The sequence below is a fragment of the Lissotriton helveticus genome, chromosome 12 (assembly GCF_964261635.1).
Source record: "Lissotriton helveticus chromosome 12, aLisHel1.1, whole genome shotgun sequence".
NCBI classification, from domain to species: Eukaryota; Metazoa; Chordata; class Amphibia; order Caudata; family Salamandridae; genus Lissotriton; species Lissotriton helveticus.
This window is the reverse complement of record NC_136073.1, coordinates 702,205,912-702,227,070: the sequence shown is the minus strand read 5'-3', so window position 1 is coordinate 702,227,070 and position 21,159 is coordinate 702,205,912. Positions and strand designations below refer to the sequence as shown.

The 21,159-nt window shown below is 45.6% G+C and overlaps 1 protein-coding gene across 6 annotated transcripts in view; it reads left to right on the top strand.

The window, feature by feature from the left end:
• The window catches only part of LRRC71 (leucine rich repeat containing 71), a 566,767-nt gene that overhangs the window by 272,827 nt on the left and 272,781 nt on the right, over positions 1-21,159 (top strand). For all 6 annotated transcript variants that reach the window (XM_078669037.1, XM_078669036.1, XM_078669039.1 and 3 more), the window contains one exon: positions 17,014-17,082. In XM_078669037.1, the coding sequence (XP_078525163.1) occupies positions 17,014-17,082 (69 nt within the window). The remainder of the gene's footprint in view (positions 1-17,013; positions 17,083-21,159) is intronic.

Here is a 21,159-nt window from a genome sequence, read left to right as displayed (position 1 = left end):
AATCCTATCCAATCCCGGAGCTTTATTAGGTTGCAGGCTAGATACAGCCATTTGGACCTCAGCCAAAGAGACCAAGATTCTTCAGGGATGTTTGGGTCGATCGTGGACTTGCCTTCTGGTTTCCCGGTGTGAGCGAGATTTCAGAAGGTCCTTGGATCTTTTGCCACAAGTGCAGATCTAATGACTTGCCATCGTTCTGCTTCCCACTCTGATTTTGCATTAAAAATGATTTGCTTATATGCTTGCCTGGCTTTGGTTACAAATACCTTATTACCTTGTTTAAGTGCCAGAAGCAGTGCACACTTCGCAACCCTACAGCCCCTATTAAACCAAGGGTTTCTTTCCCCTTGCGTTCTAGGCTTAATGGAGGTTGTTTTATAAAAACAGTTCGCCAATGTTGGGTCCTTATGTATTCCAGAAAGGTCACTTCCCACACCATTTTTAGAGGGGATATCAATAGTTAAATTTGCCCTTTCTAGCAGGGGAATTAAACTCAAATACATTTTAGCCATATTTTCGGTGGACAGTTTCATAGTTGCCCATCGGATTCTCCTCCCTCCTTGAATTATTCTGATGTCACTAGTTGGAGAGGTTTCCCTATCTTGGCCCTTTTTGGTCAAGTGAAGGTCCATCTCTATAGCCAGGGGATTGTGGTCACTTTCCGTGCGGCTGATTATGTGAAAATTGAGAATTCTAGGCCAGAATGCCATACTGACCATAAAGTAATCAGTTACGGAAGAGTGCCCCATTCCACTATAGGTAGACTGCCCTGGACTGTCCCCCTGAAATCGCCCATTGCAAGCTCTAATAGAAAAGGAATAGGTAAGGGAAGTTAACTGAAGTGCCAAAGCTGACCAATATTTCACTGGGTAGATATTTGGAGTGGAGACTAGCCAAGTTTCGTCTTCTTCTGTTGTAATCTGGGAGACACCATTAAGTGGCTCGAAGTGACAATTAAAGTCTCCACCAATCAGCAGTACAACTTCACCCGGGAGAGACTGTAATAAAATGTTCAGGGAGTCTAAAGTCTGGGAGGTTCCTCCTGATCGAACTGGCCGTGAATAGATATTAATAAGTGCCAGTTTTGGTGTTTTGGTATGGGACATAAGGATACTTGTCAGATCAGAACTGTTAGTGTCAATTCTTTTCATCGTGAATCCAAGGTGGACACCTTCCCATATGCACAACCCCCCGATGGTCTGCCTCTTGGGCCCTTTGTAGCTGGCTCCATATAGGTAACATATCCCAGTCTGTGCATGGGATTAAGGGCCCAAGTTTCCTGGAATAGGCAGATCCCGTGAAGATCTACAAAAGCGCACCAATCAGGGATTTCTAAGTTGGCAGCAAGACCCGCTATATTCCACGATAAGATTTTTAGGTTTCCATTTTGGGGGGACGGCCTAGATTCCATATTGTCCCGATGACCCAAGCTATTGAATCCCCCCTCTATAGTGCTGGGCACCTGTTGGACTAAATCAAGGTGTGAGGACAAGCTTTGAGCAAGGAGTACGACATTTTGGGGCTTATAAAGTATGGAAATTGGTAGAGTAACCACGGTCTACCTCGAGGCTAGGGGCGATTTTTCCCCATCATGGAAGCATTCTTCAGTGGTAAGTGGGTTGTCCAAAAACCCTGCTGTCCCCCCCTGCCTTACCATCCCATAGTCTGCTGGTAAGGGCAGTACTTGGAAGAAAGAGGGCATTTGTGGTCAGTCCACCTGGTCCAGTAAACTAAATTTATTGTTAACTGGAAAGCCTAAGATATCGTCACTCCCCCTCCATCCCCACATGCCCTCTTCGTGGCACCAGGTATCTTCTTGTGGATACCATTGGTCAAAGTTCCCGATGTCATAGGTATGGTGTGATTTGGCTGGTGGATAGAAGTAGCTTAGATTTAGCGTTTTAATAGTTGTGGCTGAACTATTAAAACGACTACTACACACATGATCAATTACCCTGGTGTTCTGGAAATTTATAACTACACAATCCCCAACCACGTCTTTCCGGTTTGGACCCACCCACCCAACTCTTCTAACAAACAGAATCTTACTTTGGACACTACTTGGCAAGGGTCTACATTTATTCAACCAATGAATTGATTTGTTTTTGAGTTCCATAAATGATTCTAGTCTGTTAGGTGCCAGCTTAGGGACCCCATGGTTAAAGACAAAAATGGTTCCGTCGGGTGAATCAATTGCTTTTACGTGAAGGCTAGGTTAGCTCATAACAGAAGATAACAAATTTTAAGAGAAAACCTCTCTGACAACAAATAAAATTCAAAGTATTTTTATGAAAGAACAAAGTCACATTAAAACACCGGAATTACTTCATTCCATTTCAATTATAAGTGAAAAAGTGACTATTGGTGAACAAGGTGAATAGTGCAACAGTTTCAGTGACACTTATTTACAAATATTTACAAAGTTTATACAAGGAAGAATGGGCGAGGGGAAAGGTTGGTCGATCGAGCGACCGCGAGAAATGAAAGCCGGTTCCCTGCTCTATTGGAAAGTGTTTCTCCATGTGAGATTGACCTATTGGCCTACGCACAGCGTGTGACTGTCGCCTCCTGTGTATCCGGAAATCAATACAACCAAGTCACCCCCCCCCTTCCCCCTGTACCACCCCCCCCCCTTGTCTTGATAAAGATCCGCGTGACCACCAACCGGGGCACATTAGGATCGAAACGTCGACGCACAGTACTGGTCAAGAACCCTCCGGGAACAGGCACAGTCACCATCTGTCTCCTTGGAGTATTAACTCAGAACTCTGACCGCCAAAAATCTTTCCCCTCGCCCATTCTTCCTTGTATAAACTTTGTAAATATTTGTAAATAAGTGTCACTGAAACTGTTGCACTATTCACCTTGTTCACCAATAGTCACTTTTTCACTTATAATTGAAATTGAAATGGAATGAAGTAATTCCGGTGTTTTAATGTGACTTTGTTCTTTCATAAAAATACTTTGAATTTTATTTGTTGTCAGAGAGGTTTTCTCTTAAAATTTGTTATCTTCTGTTATGAGCTAACCTAGCCTTCACGTAAAAGCAATTGATTCACCCGACGGAACCATTTTTGTCTTTAACCATACATACCCAGGTTCTGAGGGACACAGGGTTACCCCTTTTTGGTACAAACAAGCTTAGGGACCCCAGTAAGGACGACCACATAGGGAGGGCTCTCAGGAGGTAAGTCAATGCGTGGTGGGTCGGGAGAGCAATGGTTGGCCCTTGGTCGATTTGAGGGAACTCTGCCTGGGGATTTTGGCTTAGTTATTCCTGAGGATGGAACTTTGCTAGCAGATATGGGCACAATAATACTTGGGCTGTCACTGGGTTGTTGTGTGATAGTCGCAGGCAATGGGTTGGAGGGGCAAGTAGTTAGGGGCTTAGGGTGTGGTGGCGGGGCCTCCACGGGAGCGTTTGGAACTTGGACTCGAGCTTTAATAACAAAAAGTTATTTTACGTAGTCTGTATTTTTCGCAAGTAAGTCCTCCATTTTCGCCAGTTTTTTTTCAATGGATTTTAATCTTTGCTCCAAAGGCTGTATAAATGATGAGAGAACCGAACTCAATTTTCCCACCATGAGGTCTGCATTAGAAATGCTTAAAGATGCAGGTGCAGAGTCAGTTCGGGCCTCGAGAGGACACGGTGGGGGGACCGGAGACTCGCTAAGCTCGCCTTGCTCTACAGTTGGTGATTCAGTACAGTTGTTATGTTTAGACTGTTTTGGTTTTCTCCCCCGTAGTCGGGCGCCCGTCCGCTTCCGTTTGGGAACTGAGCCTCCTTTATTAATACTGAGTTCAGGAGGAGTTATGGGTCGTTCTGAATGTACGGTCGCCCTATGGCATACCCGCCCAGGTAAAGGTTGATTGGTCAAGTCCTCTGTGCTCGAAGCATTAATAGAGGGGATAATTATGTTCCCAGGGGACCCTTCTATTGCAGTTGTTTGTGGGAGTGCCCCCGGGGAGCACGCCTGGGCTAGAGGACCCAGAGATTATCTCTTCAGAAACACCGGGTCCTGTGACATCCGGCGTTCCATCATATCAATCTCTCGTTCCAACACTGATGAGGCCCTCATTATAAATTGGTCCAATGTCCCAGCTACATGCCCTATGGGTGTAGGTTTCATACTCCTACGGGCCGCCATACGAATTAGAAAATAAGGAAAGGGGCTGTCAGTACTCACAATTTGCAACGGGCGTTAGAGAATGGGCCCGGTCCAGTCTCTTCCGGTCTGTAACGGGCTAGAAAGGGCCCGCCCTTGGCCCGGGCTTTGCCCGGCTCGTCCCGCGACGCGGAGGTGTGCGCTTCTAAATGCGCCTCCTGGCGCTGCTGGCGCGTCACTGATGCGCGCCGCCGCTGATGATGCCGGGGAGTGTAGTCCCGGGGCGGCGGCGCGGGTAGTGGTGGCATCCGGTGGCGGTGGAGTAATTCTTTGGCCCCCAAAGGATGACTGCGTCGGACAAAGTGCTCCACAGCAAAGGTAAACAACTCAGTCTGCCATGATGTGTTTCGGCTGATAAAAATGGCGTTGTTTAGATACAGGCGGCGCCTTTTTAGAAACATATTTATAGTGCCATGTGACTCGTAGATATGAAAAACTACATTCGACATTAAATCATACATGTTACACTGCTCAGAAAATGTAATTACAATTTTATTTCAATTAATCTGGCAATCGTATTGTTAATGACTCATTTGACAAACAGCTGTAATGCAAATTATTAAAACAAAATTATTACAACAAACATATTTTACAACCCTTTCGTTTTTTTTATGGTAACAATACCTGAGTTGCAACACAAAAAGTTGATGGACGGAATGTTGAACATTGTCAAACATTCACCCCCATTCACAGATTTGGGTTTAATCCATCGTTGTTTTGCTCACCACGCCACCCCAGTTCAGACATAGCCATATGCAAATCAGTCTTGACCCTGTGCCTCATGGGAACAGTCCAGACCGAACTGCCAGGCCATGTCTTCCCTGGACAGGATTCAAGCATCCTAGAACCGGTTTCGGGCTTTCAGCCCTCATCAGCCAGGATAGCTTAACTCCAGTGGCGTAGTGAGCACAGGACCCAATCCTGGGCATACCCTTTCCACTTGGGGTGAAAATGAAACACAAAAAGTTGATGGAGGGAATGTTGAACATTGTCAAACATTCACCCCCAGTCACAGATCTGGGTTTAATCCATCGTTATTTTGCTCACCACGCCACCTCAGTTCAGACATAGCTATATGCAAATCAGTTTTGACCCTGTGCCTCATGGGAACAGTCCAGACCAAACTGCCAGGCCTTTTCTTCCCTGGACAGGAATCAAGCATCCTAGGACCGGTTTCAGGCTCTTTTTATCGTTTTGTGTTGCGACAATACCTGAGTTGTCAAACAGCTGTAATACAATTTATTATAATTATGTACTTTAAATAATCAATTCTACTACAGATGTCAATTGTGACAATTCATTAATGCCACAAAGTTATTGATCACCTTCAACAGGGCAATATACCAATTACCAAACAAATGCCATTATCAGAAGAAATTACGTCAACCATATCTCATGTCAAAATAAATATGCAGTAAGGATTTTGCCCAGGAAAGGCTAGTGGGAAATGGGCTAATATTTAATAAGAATGAGTTAGTCCAACTGTTTTTTAGGAGTGGACCACTACCACCATTTTCCATAAATGTGGTACCCGGCCTTCCAACAAAGATTGATTACAAACCGTTCGAAGTGGAGGGAACTCTTGTTTTGCCAGCAACTTCCATACTTTAGGTGATAGTGGATACAGTGGTGGCTATTTCCAATAAAAAGTGGTTGGGCAGCGTGGAGGGAAATAATTTTAAAAAAGGACTTACCTGTCACTGTCAGGGTCCAGCTTCTTGTACGAGCGCAGTCCATCGAGCCACACTGCACAGGCCCCCACCCAATCCAAACGCTGCTCTTATGTTATTACCCTGTTTATGTACGACAAGGGAAACCCATGGGTGATAAAGGACCAGGGGTGCGTGTATTTATAAAGGAACAACAGAAGGAACTGATACAGGAAGTATCCGTTATAGGGATACACTGAAGCCCATGTTTGGTATCCAAATTGATTTGTCATAAAACTTTATTCAGCACAGTAAATAAACAATGGCAGAGAAGAATAGGGTCAAATAAGACTTGGAAGCCCCTGCATATGAGGCATGTCCTAAATAAATGTTTATGACAAATCCATTTGGAAACCAAACATATGCTTCAGTGTTTCCCTATGTCTATCTCTTTGGCTGTACACTCTTCGTAAGGGACTGTTGTTGCTTAATAAAAAATCATGCTATTAAAATAGCATGAGAGAAGTGATGGGATTGGTCTGATCAGGCTGGTTTGATGCCCGCTCCGGGACAGGGAGTCTGGGCCTCTTCTCCACCCTTCTGTGCAACACAGCTGGGTTGGAGAAATGTAAGTGTGCATGTGGGTTTGGTTGTCCTATGGAAGCTGGCCAAACCAACATGCGCACTTGAAGTGCCCAACTCTCCTCCTCCCTGCTGCTGACCATACAGGATGGCCCTGCCCCACCCTAGACCCAGGCCACTCGGCAGATTAGGCTCAGTCAGGGAAACATAACATAATAATAAACTGTTTCTTTATTATTACTTTTTTCTTCTGCTGGCTCTGAGCAGTGGGGCGACGCTCCTCCACCATAACGGAGGAGCCGCTACTGATTTATGGATCCAGAGGAGAGCCTGAGAAGATGGGCAAAGCCTCTATCCTAAGGTAATCCAAGGTCATTGTGCCAAAGGATTCTAAATTATTCGGGTGGAAAGTCAAGGTCCCACTCTGTGAACATCTGTCATTCTGTAATGAGCTACATGGAGTCTCAGAAGCTGAATATCGGAAATGATTGCATAAACCTTGTTATCAAAAAAGTCCACCACATTATCACAAAAAGCTGGCAAAGGCATAATATCTAGTTTGGAATAATTTGGTTCGGCAAACTCGTGTGTGATTTCAGAAACCCATTTTTTTCTACTTGGACCCTCTAAAATAGCCTTAGCGTAATAGTCCTTTGTAGTGCACACGCATTTTTGACAGGCGTTTAATGCTTCCCTAAGATGTTTCTTACCCTCCAGTAAGGATTGCCTGCGCCATTTCCACTCTAGTTTCTGGTACGCCAATATGGCTATTCTCAAGGACTCTGACTACCAAGGCGCAGAAGGCCTCTTGGGAGATCTAACGCTTTTCAAGGGCAATATCTTATCTAGAGTGCCTGTTACTCAGAGCTGATATGCACTATAGTTATCATTCACCGGACACCTAATACTTAGCAGTATCGGTGACCTTACTATCAGTAAGATGCTCTAATTTGAGCCATGCTCTTCGGGTTGGTATCAGTTTGGCCTCATAGCCTGGGGATATTTAAGCATGCCGGCCTACATAAAATGACACCAAATCATGGTCTGTGACGACATTAATATGTTTTTGCTAATTTGTTTGCGCAACTGTTCTCATGTAAAGTTAGCATTCGTGGCACCATTTTACGTTTAACTGCCATTTTGAATCATGTCTTCAGCTGCGTATTTCCTTCTCGAGAAGCAGGCTGTGGAAAGTTACAATTCTTCAAGGTTAGGCCTTGCTCTGCTAATAAATACACTGTTCTTATTAACACATTCCTTTACCATAGATTGAGGCTTTCTCCCACTAGTCTAGTGGTAGGCACTAACAGATTGACCTTGGCATAGAGATAATGTGTGCCCGGCCTCAGAGTCACAACTCATCTTACTGTACTTCTTTGTTTTAGCTGCACCTGCTAGTAGAATTCCATTATGGACAGGACTTTCTTGGTTCAGGAATAATGTATCTCTAAGTTTGCTGAAGTCAGTCCCCCTGCAGAAATCCTAGGAAGCTGGTCAGACTGGACTCCGCTCGAGTTTATCTGAATAAAAATATACTTGGTTTGTATTCTCTACTGTCTGACCGACTCTTCATTTGTATGGAAGGCTAAGAGGTGGTCGTGAGTGTCCCGGGTGGCCCTAATCGGGTCACTTCCAAGTTAAAGTCCGCGTTCTAAGGGAGGGAGCAAACATGTGAGCCAACATATGTCCAAACGTCTGTGCGAGTCCTGGAACTAACTCCTGTAATCCTAAGGTCTCAGGAGAAACCAGTAAGTCCTTGGTATACATGGCCAACTCCCTCTCTGCCCAAATGTTAAAATCACCCACATTGAAAAGATTCGAATGCAAAGGGTCAGTGAGGTGATAAAACCTGTGGATTAGTGCACAGAGACTGGCTAAGAGCCGGGCGGGCTATCAGCCTGCCCACTCAATGAACCCTGCACTACATTAACTTGCCACACGCTTGAAAGCAACAATGTAATCATATCAGGCCCTCACCCCAGACACCTATGCGTGGAAAACGTATTTAGAAATAGTTTACTTTAGCCAAATCCAGGGTGCATGCAGGTGTTTGATGAAACAATGTTTTACCTCACAAGGGCCCCTAGTGTGGGGTTTTAAAGGATCCAATAACAGGGGTTACCAGCTTTATTCAAAGTCGGGTTTTCAAGTTTTCCCCCGGGGACTCCATTTCTTAAACGCAGCCATAACCTCTGGGTGAGACTCCGGCGGAGGATGACGACTCCCCAGGAGAATCATGCGTGGTATTCCCCATTCTCTGGGAAATGCCTCGTTTCTCAGTGGACTCTCCTATATCTGCACACCTACCAAGTGACTCCTCGCAGTGGCTATTCTTCACCTTTGCCACTCAATATCATGGCTTCCATTCGCTCTGTCCCTTGTTTTGAATTCTTTTAAACCGGAAGCTAAACCGTTAATGATAAAGATGCGAAGAAAGCAGTTAATGCCCGCGCCTAGAAAAGGCACTTTATGGATTGTGTGATCTGTAACAGAGCATGCATTACTGCGGTAGAATTCCTATTTTGTAAGAGCTGTCAACTGCAAAACAATGTGCTGGATAATTAATATATAATGAGAATAATAAAATGTGAGTAATACAAATTGTACTTAAAAGGTGTAGTCATTGTTGAAAATAGTGTTTCTTCGATCTATGCAATTTTATGTAAAAAAAAACATTTTTAGGTGACGGTAGGCCTGGGCGGTAAATTCCGTTCCGCTCGCAGAATTTGGGTAATTTCATGCTCCGAGGAGAACGCGGAAAACGCCAAAAATTCTGCGATCCGCGGTTTCTCTGATGTTTTGGCTTGTTCGCGCTTTTAAAATGCGTGTTTGTGAGATATTTCCTCCCAAGCAGGAAAAAAGCACCGTGAACGGGCGGAACAAGCAATTCTGCGTGTTCGCGGAACTCTGCATGCTCACAGAGATTTTTAAACATTTTGCGGAGCTTTGCGTAGCATGACTACGCAAATTCTGCCCTCATACATGTTTTTAACAAAGTCTTTGTACGAAGATTAAGCACCCTTTTACGAATTCCTCATTGACTTGGCAGGGGGCACCAGGGCAGACTTGAGTGATTCTGGACGGTTTCGCCCCATGAGTTAATAGGATCATTAGTTAAAGTCCACAGCCTGGGCCCAGGTTCCAGAGTTATTGGTTCATTTTGCACTGGTTTTGCCCTGTCACAGGGAGTTTAACACTCACATTCACTACTTGCTCTGAGAAGATGTAAGTGAGAGTGGGGGGCACAAGGCAGGGCGTTGTGAAACCCCCGCTTTAGCAGCTATTGCCAGGTGAGGTCCTCGATCGACCTCTTCTGCCTGCAAATCGACAGACAAAAGCACATTGTTATCGCTGGAATATAGCAGCAAGAGAGGAGCAAGAAAAAACACAGCAGGGAAAATAGAAGAGGGAAAGAAAGAAGGTATACTGGAAGGAAGGGGGAAAAGAAGAAAGTGCGGATGAATGAGTATGTGGATAAATGAGTGGGTGAAAGTGTGAGTGAATAATAGGTGGATGTGAAGGTGAAATGATGGCAGCATAAAGGAATGGATGGATGGGCCAATGGATAGGTGGGTTAACAAGTGAAGGGATGGATGGATAAGTGGGTAAAAAGATGAGTGAAGGGATGGCAGCGTGGATGAATGAATAATGGATGGCAGGGTGGATGGAAGGGCGGAATATATGGATGCGGAAGAGTGCATGGGTGGATGGATAGATGACAGAGTGGATGAATGGATAGATGGATGGCAGAATTGATAGATAAATGGTTGTGGATGGATTTATGGCAGAGTGGATGGATGGCGTAGTGGAAGAGTGCATGGATAGATAGTAGAGTGGATGGACGATTAGATGGATGGATAGATGGATGGATGAATGGCAGAATTGATGGATGAATGGTAGTGGATGGATTGAGGGCAGAGTGGATGGGTAGATGGATGGTAGAGTGGATGAATGGCAGAGTGGAAGAGTGAATGGATAGATAGAGTGGATGGATGGATGGATGGCAGAATTGATGGATGAATGGTAGTAGATGGATTGATGGCTGAGTGGATGGTTGGATGGATGTTAGATTGGATCAATGGATGATGGCACAGTGTAGGGATGAATAGATGTCAGAGTCAGTTCAGTTCAGTTCAGTTCAACTTTATTCAGATACGATAGTACCCATAAAAGCACAAATCATTAATACATCACAAACAATCCATTCAGATATAAAAAGAAAAATGTTCATGTATCTAAAGTGCATAGTGCAAAGGACAAAGCCATAATTTTTATATAAAACAGTAAAAACAATTCCCAATTTGTATCACAGATGCTCAGGGGTCCATCATAGACCTACGTGTTCGGATCGCGATTTTAAAGAAAGTGCTAGTGCGAAAAATCAATTAAACATCATCTAAACTTAATATACACTGATATGCTACATCCAGGGTAATCGGTCTTCTCTTCTTAAAATATGGGTAGAGAAACTGCTTAGAGAATTTAAAATAGTATTTACAAAAGAATAAAAAAATGTATAATAGATTGCTCACTCCTCTCGTCACAAGGGGAAAAGTTTTGATTAAAATTTGGGCTATATCCAAGTGGAAAAGAAAGTGCAAATCTAATTGTGCCTGCTCTTAATCTAAACAATAGGCTCCTCTCCCAACGACTCATGGCTAAGGTCAAACTCTCCCAACGACTCATGGCTAAGGTCAAATACATATGAAGCGGGTGGCAATGCTGTTCAATAACCATATAGTTGCGCACAAGTGTTTTCCCTGACTCCACAACGTCCCGTCCTCTGTTGTAAAGGGAGTATAAAGCGTCCCGCAATTCCTTTTTTGGGACAGCTTCCGCTAAGGTGGGATCTAGGAAGAGGTACTCTCTTTTAACACTACAAAAACTTTGAAGCACGCCTCTTAGCCATGGAATTTCCAGTCCTTTATAGCATTTAAGGCAGTCAGTAATAATCTGTCAGGTATGCCGCTTCATTTTTCCACACTGATATCCAAAAAAGTGCAGGTCGGGCACAAATAAAACCAGGTATAAAATTAATGTTGAGCTCCTTATGACATATATTGAGGGGTCGAGATTGGGATACTCAGCAGTTTCCTACAAAACCTGTTTTCCTCCTGTTGAAAACCTACAGGTTTGACTGTTCCCCAGATCTCAGCACCGTATGTGGCCACCGGAGTGCACTGAAGTTTATAGATTTTCTGAACTGCTAGGAGAGCCCCAGTAGTCTTAGGACGAGGCAGGCTCAAGATCGAATTGATGGCCTTTGAGAACTTGCTCCTGGAGTGAGCTAAATGCTCACTCCAGGAGCCGTTCACAGGAAAGGCCAACCCCAAATAAACAAATGTTCATACACAGGTCAATTTTTGGCTATCTATTGTAATAGTGCTTAACTCACGCTTCCCTGGCCCACTACACATTAAAAAGGATTTCTTAAAATTCACCCGTAAGTCCAACTCTTTCATGTAATTATTAAAATTTTCGACCAGGAGACGCAGAGAATTTGGTGTGTGGCCTATAAGGACCGCATCATCTGTGTAAAGGAGCACAGGCATGGGCTTCCCATTTATATAGGGGACATCTTGGGTGGCCATTTTCAAGGAGCTATTCAGCCCATTGCTGTATATAATAAAAAGCAGGGGGGCCAAGACACAACCTTGTCTGACCCCCCTGCCTACATCAATGGTCCCCGAGACCTCACCTCCCGTGCCGAGCCTTACTTGTGCCTGGAGGTCTTTATGTAAATACGCTAAAAAATGTACTAATGGCTCATCCAACCCTTCCTGCCAAAAGGATTGTCCACAGCTTTGCCCTTTTCACTAAGTCAAAAGCTGTGGACAAATCCATGAAAGCCATATAAATAGGAGACCTTCTTGCGATAGTATATTTCCCCACAATTAGATTTAGGTTGAGACATTGTTCAATTGTTCCAACCTTACCCCTGAAGCCCAGCTGACATGGATATAAAATAGCATTCACTTCTGTCCATGCAAACATTTTGTTGTACAGGACTCGTCCTAAAATTTTGAGGGTATTATCTATTAGGGAAATAGGCCCATAATTACATGGAAGAGATCTATCTCCTTTCTTAAAAATCGGGACTATTATACTCCTAGCCCAAGTGCTGGGTAATTTAGCCACAGTTAGACTATTAAAAACATTCAGGAGCAAAAGGGCCCAAAAGTTCGGATTCCACTTGATTAGATCAATAGGGATCCCCTCTGGCCACGGCGCTTTGTTACCTAAGCTCTGATTGATGGCTTTAACAACCTCTAGAATACTTATTTCTATAGGTACAGGGCTGCCTGGAGCATAGGTTGCCTCACTTGATAACGGTGTGGCATACATTTTTGAAAAGTGTTCAACCCATGCATTACTAGAGATGTTGCAGCTAATCGGGGTGGATGTCTGGCCCATGGATCGAAGGTCCCTTACTGTTGCCCAAAAGAGGTTACCCTTTTTTTGGTTGGCAGCCTCGGAAAGTTTTTCCCAGCGTTCACTCAAGAGATCCTTCTTCCTACCTTCTGTCACTTCATTATACTTCTATCTATCCAGTTTGACTTCTATTATACACCTTGGACTAGCTGAAAGTGCCCTGCGTAAATTCCTATTAGCTTTTGTGCATTCATGATTAAACCATCTGGGGGAGCTTGTTATTTGGGAAATGGGTCTGGAAAGAAGGGTTTTAATCGCTTGGCACAATTTACTGAAGTCCTGAATTATCATTACAGGTGAAGATTGCAATGAAAGACAGGAGTCAATAAGGTGCATTTTATCCTTAGCCAGTTGCCCAAATATTTTGGAACTTTCGACCACCTTCCAGTGTAATCCTAAATTGTCAGTTGACAGCATTAAATTTGTAGCCCCACATTCTATCTGGAAAATAGGCCTGGGGGCAGTATTTATCAATATTTTAATAGGGTGTGGTCTCCGAAGTCTGAGGGAATAACTTCGGCTGTTGCTAACTGTTTTTCTATCAGGGGTCATATAAAAACAAAATCTATTGTGGAGCAGCAGCCCCTACCCCTGAAATGTGGATGTTTAATCAAGGTTGTCCCTGCTACCAGATCCATAACATTAGCCAGATCATAAGATCTTATGAACAGGCCAAGTTCTGCACCTCTGCGTGCGGATTGGCCATAAGAGACCAACCCTCCTTCATATTCTATGCCGGGAATTTTGGCATTAAAATATCCCCCCAGAAGAATACCTAAGGGGTCCCCATTATTAGACTGGGTATCCAGGTTCGAAATAAAATCAAAAAGCTTAATGAAACTCTTATTTGGGACTGACTGAAAATCATTATTATAAAAATGTATCAGGTGAAAGTGGATCCGTCTTTTGTAGATCACTACCTAGAGATCTGGGCTGCAAGTTGAGATTGCCTTAAAACTTCCCCCCGTGGCTACATTAATTCCTATGAACAGTCCTCCTGATGGTCTACCCATCCTAGGTATTTGGGGTGCACGCTGAAACAATGGAACCCCTCGATGTATAACTCTTCTGTGGCCCAGGTTTCCTGGAACATGACAATGTCATGCTCCCTAATCATATTTAGCCACTCTTGATTATCAAGTCTGGATCGTAAACCTGCCACATTCCAGCTTATAATACTCAAGGCAGCTCCCTTGCCGCCTCTAGGGGTATTTGTCCTCTCTAGGGGGCTATTGGATCTAGATGGTAAATTAAGTATTGGCCTCTCAGGGGCTTGTGTATTGGATGCCATAACTAATGGTCCATCTTCTGTGTCCAAACTAGAGAGCGCGTGGTACCTATTCATTGGAGGCATGACTGTTTCAATGTTTCTTTTTGTGATTGTGGGTGGTTTATAAAAATAACCCAAAGGGAATGCGCTACTGTCAGTTTGAGGGACTAAAGATTGTTCTCTGATTGATAATAGATGTCAAACCAATTGGGGTCTACTAAAGTTTAAAACGATAGTCTCCATCTATACACTTATTTGATGGGCCAACCCATCCCACTCTTCTGGCCATAATTATTCCCTCTATCATGCGCAAATCGAAGTTCTTATGTTTATGGAGCCGATCTGCCGATTTATTTCGGAGTTCGGACAATGTCTCTCTCTGGCCCACACAAAGCGTGGGAACACCAGTTAAGACAAGCACATAAGGGACAGAGGCTGGTGGGAGATGTAAGACGTCTGGATTGGGATTTGTACCAAAGTTACTAGCTCCTACCTTCGTACCATTAGAACAGGCAGCCAATACTGTACCCTGCTGGGGCGACCTATCTTGGATTCTGCCCACTTTCAGATTGCTTGTGCCATCCGATCCTGCTTCTATTAATGGGGCCGTCAATTATTATGGGGGATACCCCCTTCTTCCCACAGGTTACACATGCTACAGTTTGGGGGGTTACCATAGGGTCCGTTGCTCTTGGGGGTTGTAATACACTATTGAAATTAATTTGTCCATTCGGCGCTAAGTTAGTATCAGTTACTGTTCCCCCGCACCCCCACCCCCCCATTTGTATTGGCTACCATTAAATTGGGTTAGGGCATTTTCTCCCATAATATATCAAGTTTTTTAACAAAAATCTCCATTAAATTGTCCAGTCTTGACTCGAACCCCTCCATCAAAATATCCAGAATTGCGATGCTCAGGTCTACTGCATTGCATCCATTTTCCAGGGTATCATCAGTCTGTGTAGCAATCGAGTTTGTCATCAGGACCTCAACTGTCGCCCCGCTGCCGCAGGAGGCTCCTATATTACATTTTTCGATTTTTGTTTGGATTTGGACTGAGTTCATTTCGCTGCATTTTTCTTTCCCCTAGTTGATGAGGTGGCTGGTGTCCGGCCTCTGGCAGTCTTACTAGAGTTCCCTCGTGTATTGGTAGCAGGAGCACTTAAATTCTGGATTACAGAGGAGGATAAAGGTGGTATGTGTGTATTTGCTATGCCCGGACTTAATGGCACAGGGGATAATCTTAGAATGTCGGATGGAGTTGGATCACCTGGACCCCCAAGTGACAGGCGCAGTTGATGCGAGACAGGATCCAGGGATAATCTTCTCTCAGTTGTCTGTATCTCGTGTATGAGTACCGATTCAGCCCTTATGATAAAGTCATCCAGGGTTCCAACTACCCCTCTCCGCTTACTCATTTTACACAGTGATCTAATAAATTCTTAGAGGGTGGTGACTGAATTAGGACTCTGAGGGCAGGAGCACTTATAAATTAATAAAAGTTTATGAGGTTCACACATTACCTTACTCTTTCGTAGTTTCTTCGACCCCTATGTACAGAGCCAAATGGGGGGGGCCCAGCCAGGCCTCCTTCGGGCCGCCCTTCTCCCGGGCTTCTCCCGGGCGCCACCCGGACACGTCCCGCGTTGCGGGAGGCATTCCGCGGTTTTCTAGCGCCTCCGGGCGCAGGCGGTAGCGTCACGAGTGTGCAGGTGGTCCCCGTGGCTGCTGGGAAGTGTAGTTCTTTGCCGTTGCCCTCACGGCTGGAAGAAGGAAGCTGCGCTGTTTGGCCGTTGCCTTCACGGCCCTCTGCGTGCTGCCGTAAGTTTTCCACGCCACCCTCTGGACGTGGAGTTACTCGGAAGCTATTCCTGGCTATAAACTGTTGTTCGAATAAATTCTGATAGGATCAGACCAGCTCTTCCGGACTTTATTTCCCGAGGTCCGATAAGGAAAGATATCATGAGCATGTCAGCTCGTTTAAAACACAGTTAGCTAAATAATACTAATTACTACAGCTAAACGATACTGGAGACTACCACCTTCCCCAACGACTGTTTCAGCTTTAAGTTACAACTCAGGAGTGAGTCACAGTCAAGTTGGATGGATAGCACAGTGGATGAATGAATAGCAGAGTGGATCGATGGCAGAGTGAATGATCAATGGGTGGAGGAGTGGATGGATGGATGACAGAATGGGTGAATGGCAGAGCATATGGATGGATGGCAGAGTGTATGGATTGATGGATTGATAGCAGATTGGCTGGTTGGATGGATAGTTGAATGAATGAATGAAATGGGGGAAAGATTGAATGATGGATGAAAGAACGAATGGAGAACAGAATGTAAAGGGGAAATAATGGATATCAGTAGGTGGATGGAAGTGTGAAAATGAATACGTAGGTGCACGGATAGAAGAGAAAGGGAGGGTTCGGCTCACTTGCTTTGCTTGATTGTTGGCATCAGCACTTCCGTTCAAAGTGGGGACTATTTTCTTTCTGGCTTGTTCCTTTACACAGAGTGTTGCTATGCAGAGACCCTGAGGTGGGGAAGATGGTGGGAGCAGGAAAGTCTCCTGGGCTGTTTGGTAGGGTTATGAACCCCCACCCTTTTTTTTTAGAAGTGGGAACCTGCCTGAGCTTCTGGTGGACCAGAAACCCAGGTGCTTTTAGAACTGGTAATCCTGGGTGTGGTAACATAAAATCAATCAAAACTAGCCAGAGACGTAGCCCCTCCCGTAAGTACCGGTCCAGCCCACCTGTAACGGGCCCTTGATATAGATGAATATGTTTCAATGAGCTTGAACTGAAGTAAATCGACCTCCAACATTTAGATAATAACGTTTTATTTCTCCAAGAGCGCAAATTACAAAGTCACTTGTCTTTTTATCGATCTGTTACTGTTTACCCTTCTAGGACAGTGGTGCTCGATGGGAATCCATTGGATCAACAGCCATATCACAAGCTGATCACTGAGGACATTACGTACGTACATGAATGCAAAATAAGCCCATTGAGGCAAAATCTTGTGACTTTTTCAACAAACTGCCAATACAGCAATTCATTTTTTGCCAGATGTTTAACTAATCACAATACACTCTTCATATGCTTACCTCACAGTCAGTACTTGAGTTAACACTGCTAGTCTTTCCTGCGTTCATTGTTTTTTTAGTGAATTCTGTAAATCAGCCTAATTTACATCATAACAAAAAGTTTGTTGCATAAAACACACCACAACGCAAATGATGTTAAGATGATGAAACACATTGCAACAGGGACCAGCCACATCAGGCAGAGACTTTTTAAGGCCTGTGCAAAGTGGGCCCTGGCCCAGGGCTCCAGCCTTTCAGGGAGCCCCCTGACAGAGCCAGCTATCTTCAGCACAGTCTTGCCCTGATGACCTTGAATAATTTTTAAAGAAGATTGTTTTAAATAGCATTTTCTATCATTTATTTGTAATGAATGAGAGTCTATTACAGACATTTTGCAGACAAAACGTGTTTGTTTCCTGTAACATCCATATAAGCTGTTTCTTTTCGCTCAATAAAGAACTTCACATATGATGAATGAGAGGGTGTGATAGATTATTTGCAGTAATATTGGTGAGCTGCTGCTGTGGTACAATACTGAAAACACACTTCACTATCCCTGAATATCAGATATACACACATTTAGAATTTGACCAAAGGGGGCATGAAGGAGCTGAAACTTGATCATAAAATCAAAGCTGTTCCGAACACGGGCCCCAAAATACATTTGGGCCAGGGCCCCCAAAATCCTTAAAACGTCCCTGACAGCAGGAGGTTTACTTGAGGTATAAGCGAGGCATTGGACTGCATGACCACCCCTACGCTGTTCACTTCGGGTGAGTGGGAGAGGAGCACGCATTAAATCATTAAAGTTCAGAGTTGTTTGGAACTGTCTTTTCATTTTTCGGGCTAGTGTGGTGAAATCATGTATTTCTTTATCTTTTCATTAAGTGTGATTTGTTGTGCCCAATGCCAGGCTTTAGAATTAGCTGACTGGACCAGGGCTATATCCCTACTGGGGATACTGCCCGACCCTTTGGAAGTAGCCCACTGATTTCAAGACCGGAAGTATTAGGGCCTGGCCATTCCGGACTCAGTAATTTCAGGCTTGGAAGCAGCATACCTGGACCTGGATGTGTTGCTTCTGGGGTTCTGGGCACCTGAGCAATCAATCAATCCATCACTCAGGGAATTTTAAAGCGCACTACTCACCCGTGAGGGTCTCAAGGTGCTGGGGGGGGAGAGGGGGGGCAGCTCCGGTCAGTCAAAGAGCCAGGGAGAGGGGGGGCAGCTCCGGTCAGTCAAAGAGCCAGGTCTTGAGGGTCTTCCTGAAAATGAGCAGCCGTGTTGGGGCACGTCTGCTGTCGACCAGAGCTCGTTCCAGGTCTTGGCCGCGATGTAGGAGAAGGTTCTTTCACCCGTTCTAGCTTTGCGGATGTGCAGGAGTTTGGTGAGGACGATGTCGGAGGATCTGAGCTTTCTCTTGGGCACGTGGAAGGAGATTATGTTGTTGAGATAATGGGGTCCGGTGTTTGGAGGCATTTGTAGGCATGGATGAGTATCTTGAAAGTTACTTTTTTCTCTACGGGGAGCCAGTGGAGGTTTCGCAGATGTTGGGTGATGTGTTCATGTCGAGGGATTCAGAGGATGAGTCTGGCTGCAGTGTTCTGTATGGTGTGGAGTTTGCGGAGCAGAGACTTGATCCCGGCATAGAGGGTGTTACCGAAGTCCAGTCTGCTGGTTATGAGTGCATGGGTGACGGTCTTCCTTGATTCTGGGGGGGATCCATTTGAAGGTCTTCCAGAGGATGCAGTGGGTGTTGAAGGCGGTGGAGGTGACGGCTTTGACTTGTCGGGTCATGGAGATGTAGGAGTCGAGTACGATGAGAAGGTTCTGGGTGTAGTCCGTGGGGGTGGTGGGGCTGCCGAAGGCAGTGGGCCACCAGGTGTTGTCCCATGCAGAGGGGGAGGGTCGAGTACAAGGACCTCTGTCTTCTCCGAGTTGAGCTTCAAGCAGCTGCTGTTCTTCCAGGATGCAACGTCCTTCATTCCTTCCTGGAAGTTGAGTCTAGTGGTGATGGGGTCCTTGGTGAGGGAGAGGATGAGCTGGGTGTCGTCAGCGTAGGATACTATGCTGAGTCCGTGATATCTGGCGATGGCGGCGTGGGGGGCCATGTAGATGTTGAAGAGCGTGGGGCTAAGCGCTGATCATTGGGGTACTCCGCAGTTGATCTCTGTGGGTTCGGCGAGGAAGGGCGGGAGTCTGATTCTTTGGGTTCTGTCGGTGAGGAAGGAGCGGAGCCATTCGAAGATAGCTCCCGGTACGATGACGGCGGCATCTCTGTGGAAGATGTGCGGGGGCAGGGCCAGAGGGAGCTCCTGTGAATGCCTTTCATAGTCGATGTGGTTTCTTCGGTGGTGACTGGTGTCCAGGAAGAGACGATGGGCTTGCTGGCATTGCTGGAGAAGGGAGAAGTTTCGGGGTCAGGTGTCTGGTCGTTGAAGTTGTCATAGAGGCCCTTGACTTTCATATGGAAGTAGGAGCCAAGCTTGTTGCAGAGGTCCTGGGAGGAGGTGATGTCAGTGGTTTCGCTGTGGGGTTTGGTGAATTACTGGATGGTGCTTAAGAGTTCCTGAGTTGCTGGAGTTGGCGAGGATCTTGTTCTGTATGAAGGTCCTTTTGGTAGATCTGATGCATTGTTGGTATTCTGTCATGGCATTCTTGTAGTTGGTGCGGTCTTCCGAGGATTTACTGTTTCTCCAATTCTTCTCGAGATGTCTGCAGGTGCGTCTGGATTCTTGGAGGTCGGCGGTGAATCAGGTTGCCTTTTCTGGTGCGCTGTCTGTCGTAGTTATAGAGGGGTGCAAGCTCATCTGCGCAGTTGGTGACCCATCTGTGAAATTCTTTGGCTGTGAGGTTGGCGTCAGTCACGGTGGAGGGGGCACTACGGTTGAGGGTGGAGTTGAGCTGCGACTCGGTGACCTTGCTCCAGTTCCTTCGCAGAAGACAGGGTGCCGTTTCGGGTGATGGGTTTGTCGACATGGAAGTGTACACAGTGGTGGTCTGTCCATGGGGGTTGCGTGGTGTGGCTGAAGTGGATGTTGTTACCTCCTGTGAAGATGGGGTTGAGGGTGTGTCCTGCCATGTGGGTGGGGGTGGTGACGATCTGTTTAAGTCCGAGGTTGGCAAGGGTGTCCAGGAGGGTGGCGGAGTTGGAGTCGCTAAGGTTGTGGAGGTGGAAGTTGAGGTCTCCGATGAGTATGCAGTCCATGGAGGCGATGGCGTGGGGCTCAATGAGGTTGGCAATGGTCGTGGTGAAAGTGATTCGGGGTCCGGGAGGTCTGTAGGGTGGTCTGGGTCTGGAAGTGGAGGTTTCGGTGGTGGGTGGGCTGGCGCTAGAGCTGGAGGTGGTGAGTCGGAAGGAGCTCATGTGTGCAATGGCAAGTTCTCCTCCTGGGCGGTTGGGGTGGTCCTTCTTCTGGATCTTCTATCCAGCGGAGATGGCGGTGGCGTGTCTGGGGCAGAGGTGTTGTTGGTCCAGGTTTCCGTGAAGAAGGCCACGTCTGAGGAAAGGGTGTCAAGGAGGTCCCAGATCTTTACAGCATATCTGTGCAGCAAAAACACGTTGGTAGCCGGGCCAGGCCTCGGACAGTGCCTGCGGTGAACTGCAGGTGGAACAGGCCCAGTTATGGGCGTGTATTTGGGAATATCTGAGGGAAAAGATTCAGGAGAAATGGGTCCGCTGGGGTTTTTACTTCCAGGCCCCTTATCTGATAAGTGCAGGACTTTGGTGGGAATAGTATGCTGGCCATCCCAGTGGGCAAAACGCATTTCCCATACAGAGGTTGTTAGTGTGAATCCAGAAGTAGGGAATGACCAAGATAAGCGAAAAAATGAAAAGCTGGTAAGACACACACAGACCGGCATTGGCCAAAGTACTTTTACGCGTATTTTTTTTTATTAGTACAGTCATGCACCACTATGTTATCTAAAACTGTTCTAAATGTTGAAGAATCCATGCTCTTGCTTTGGT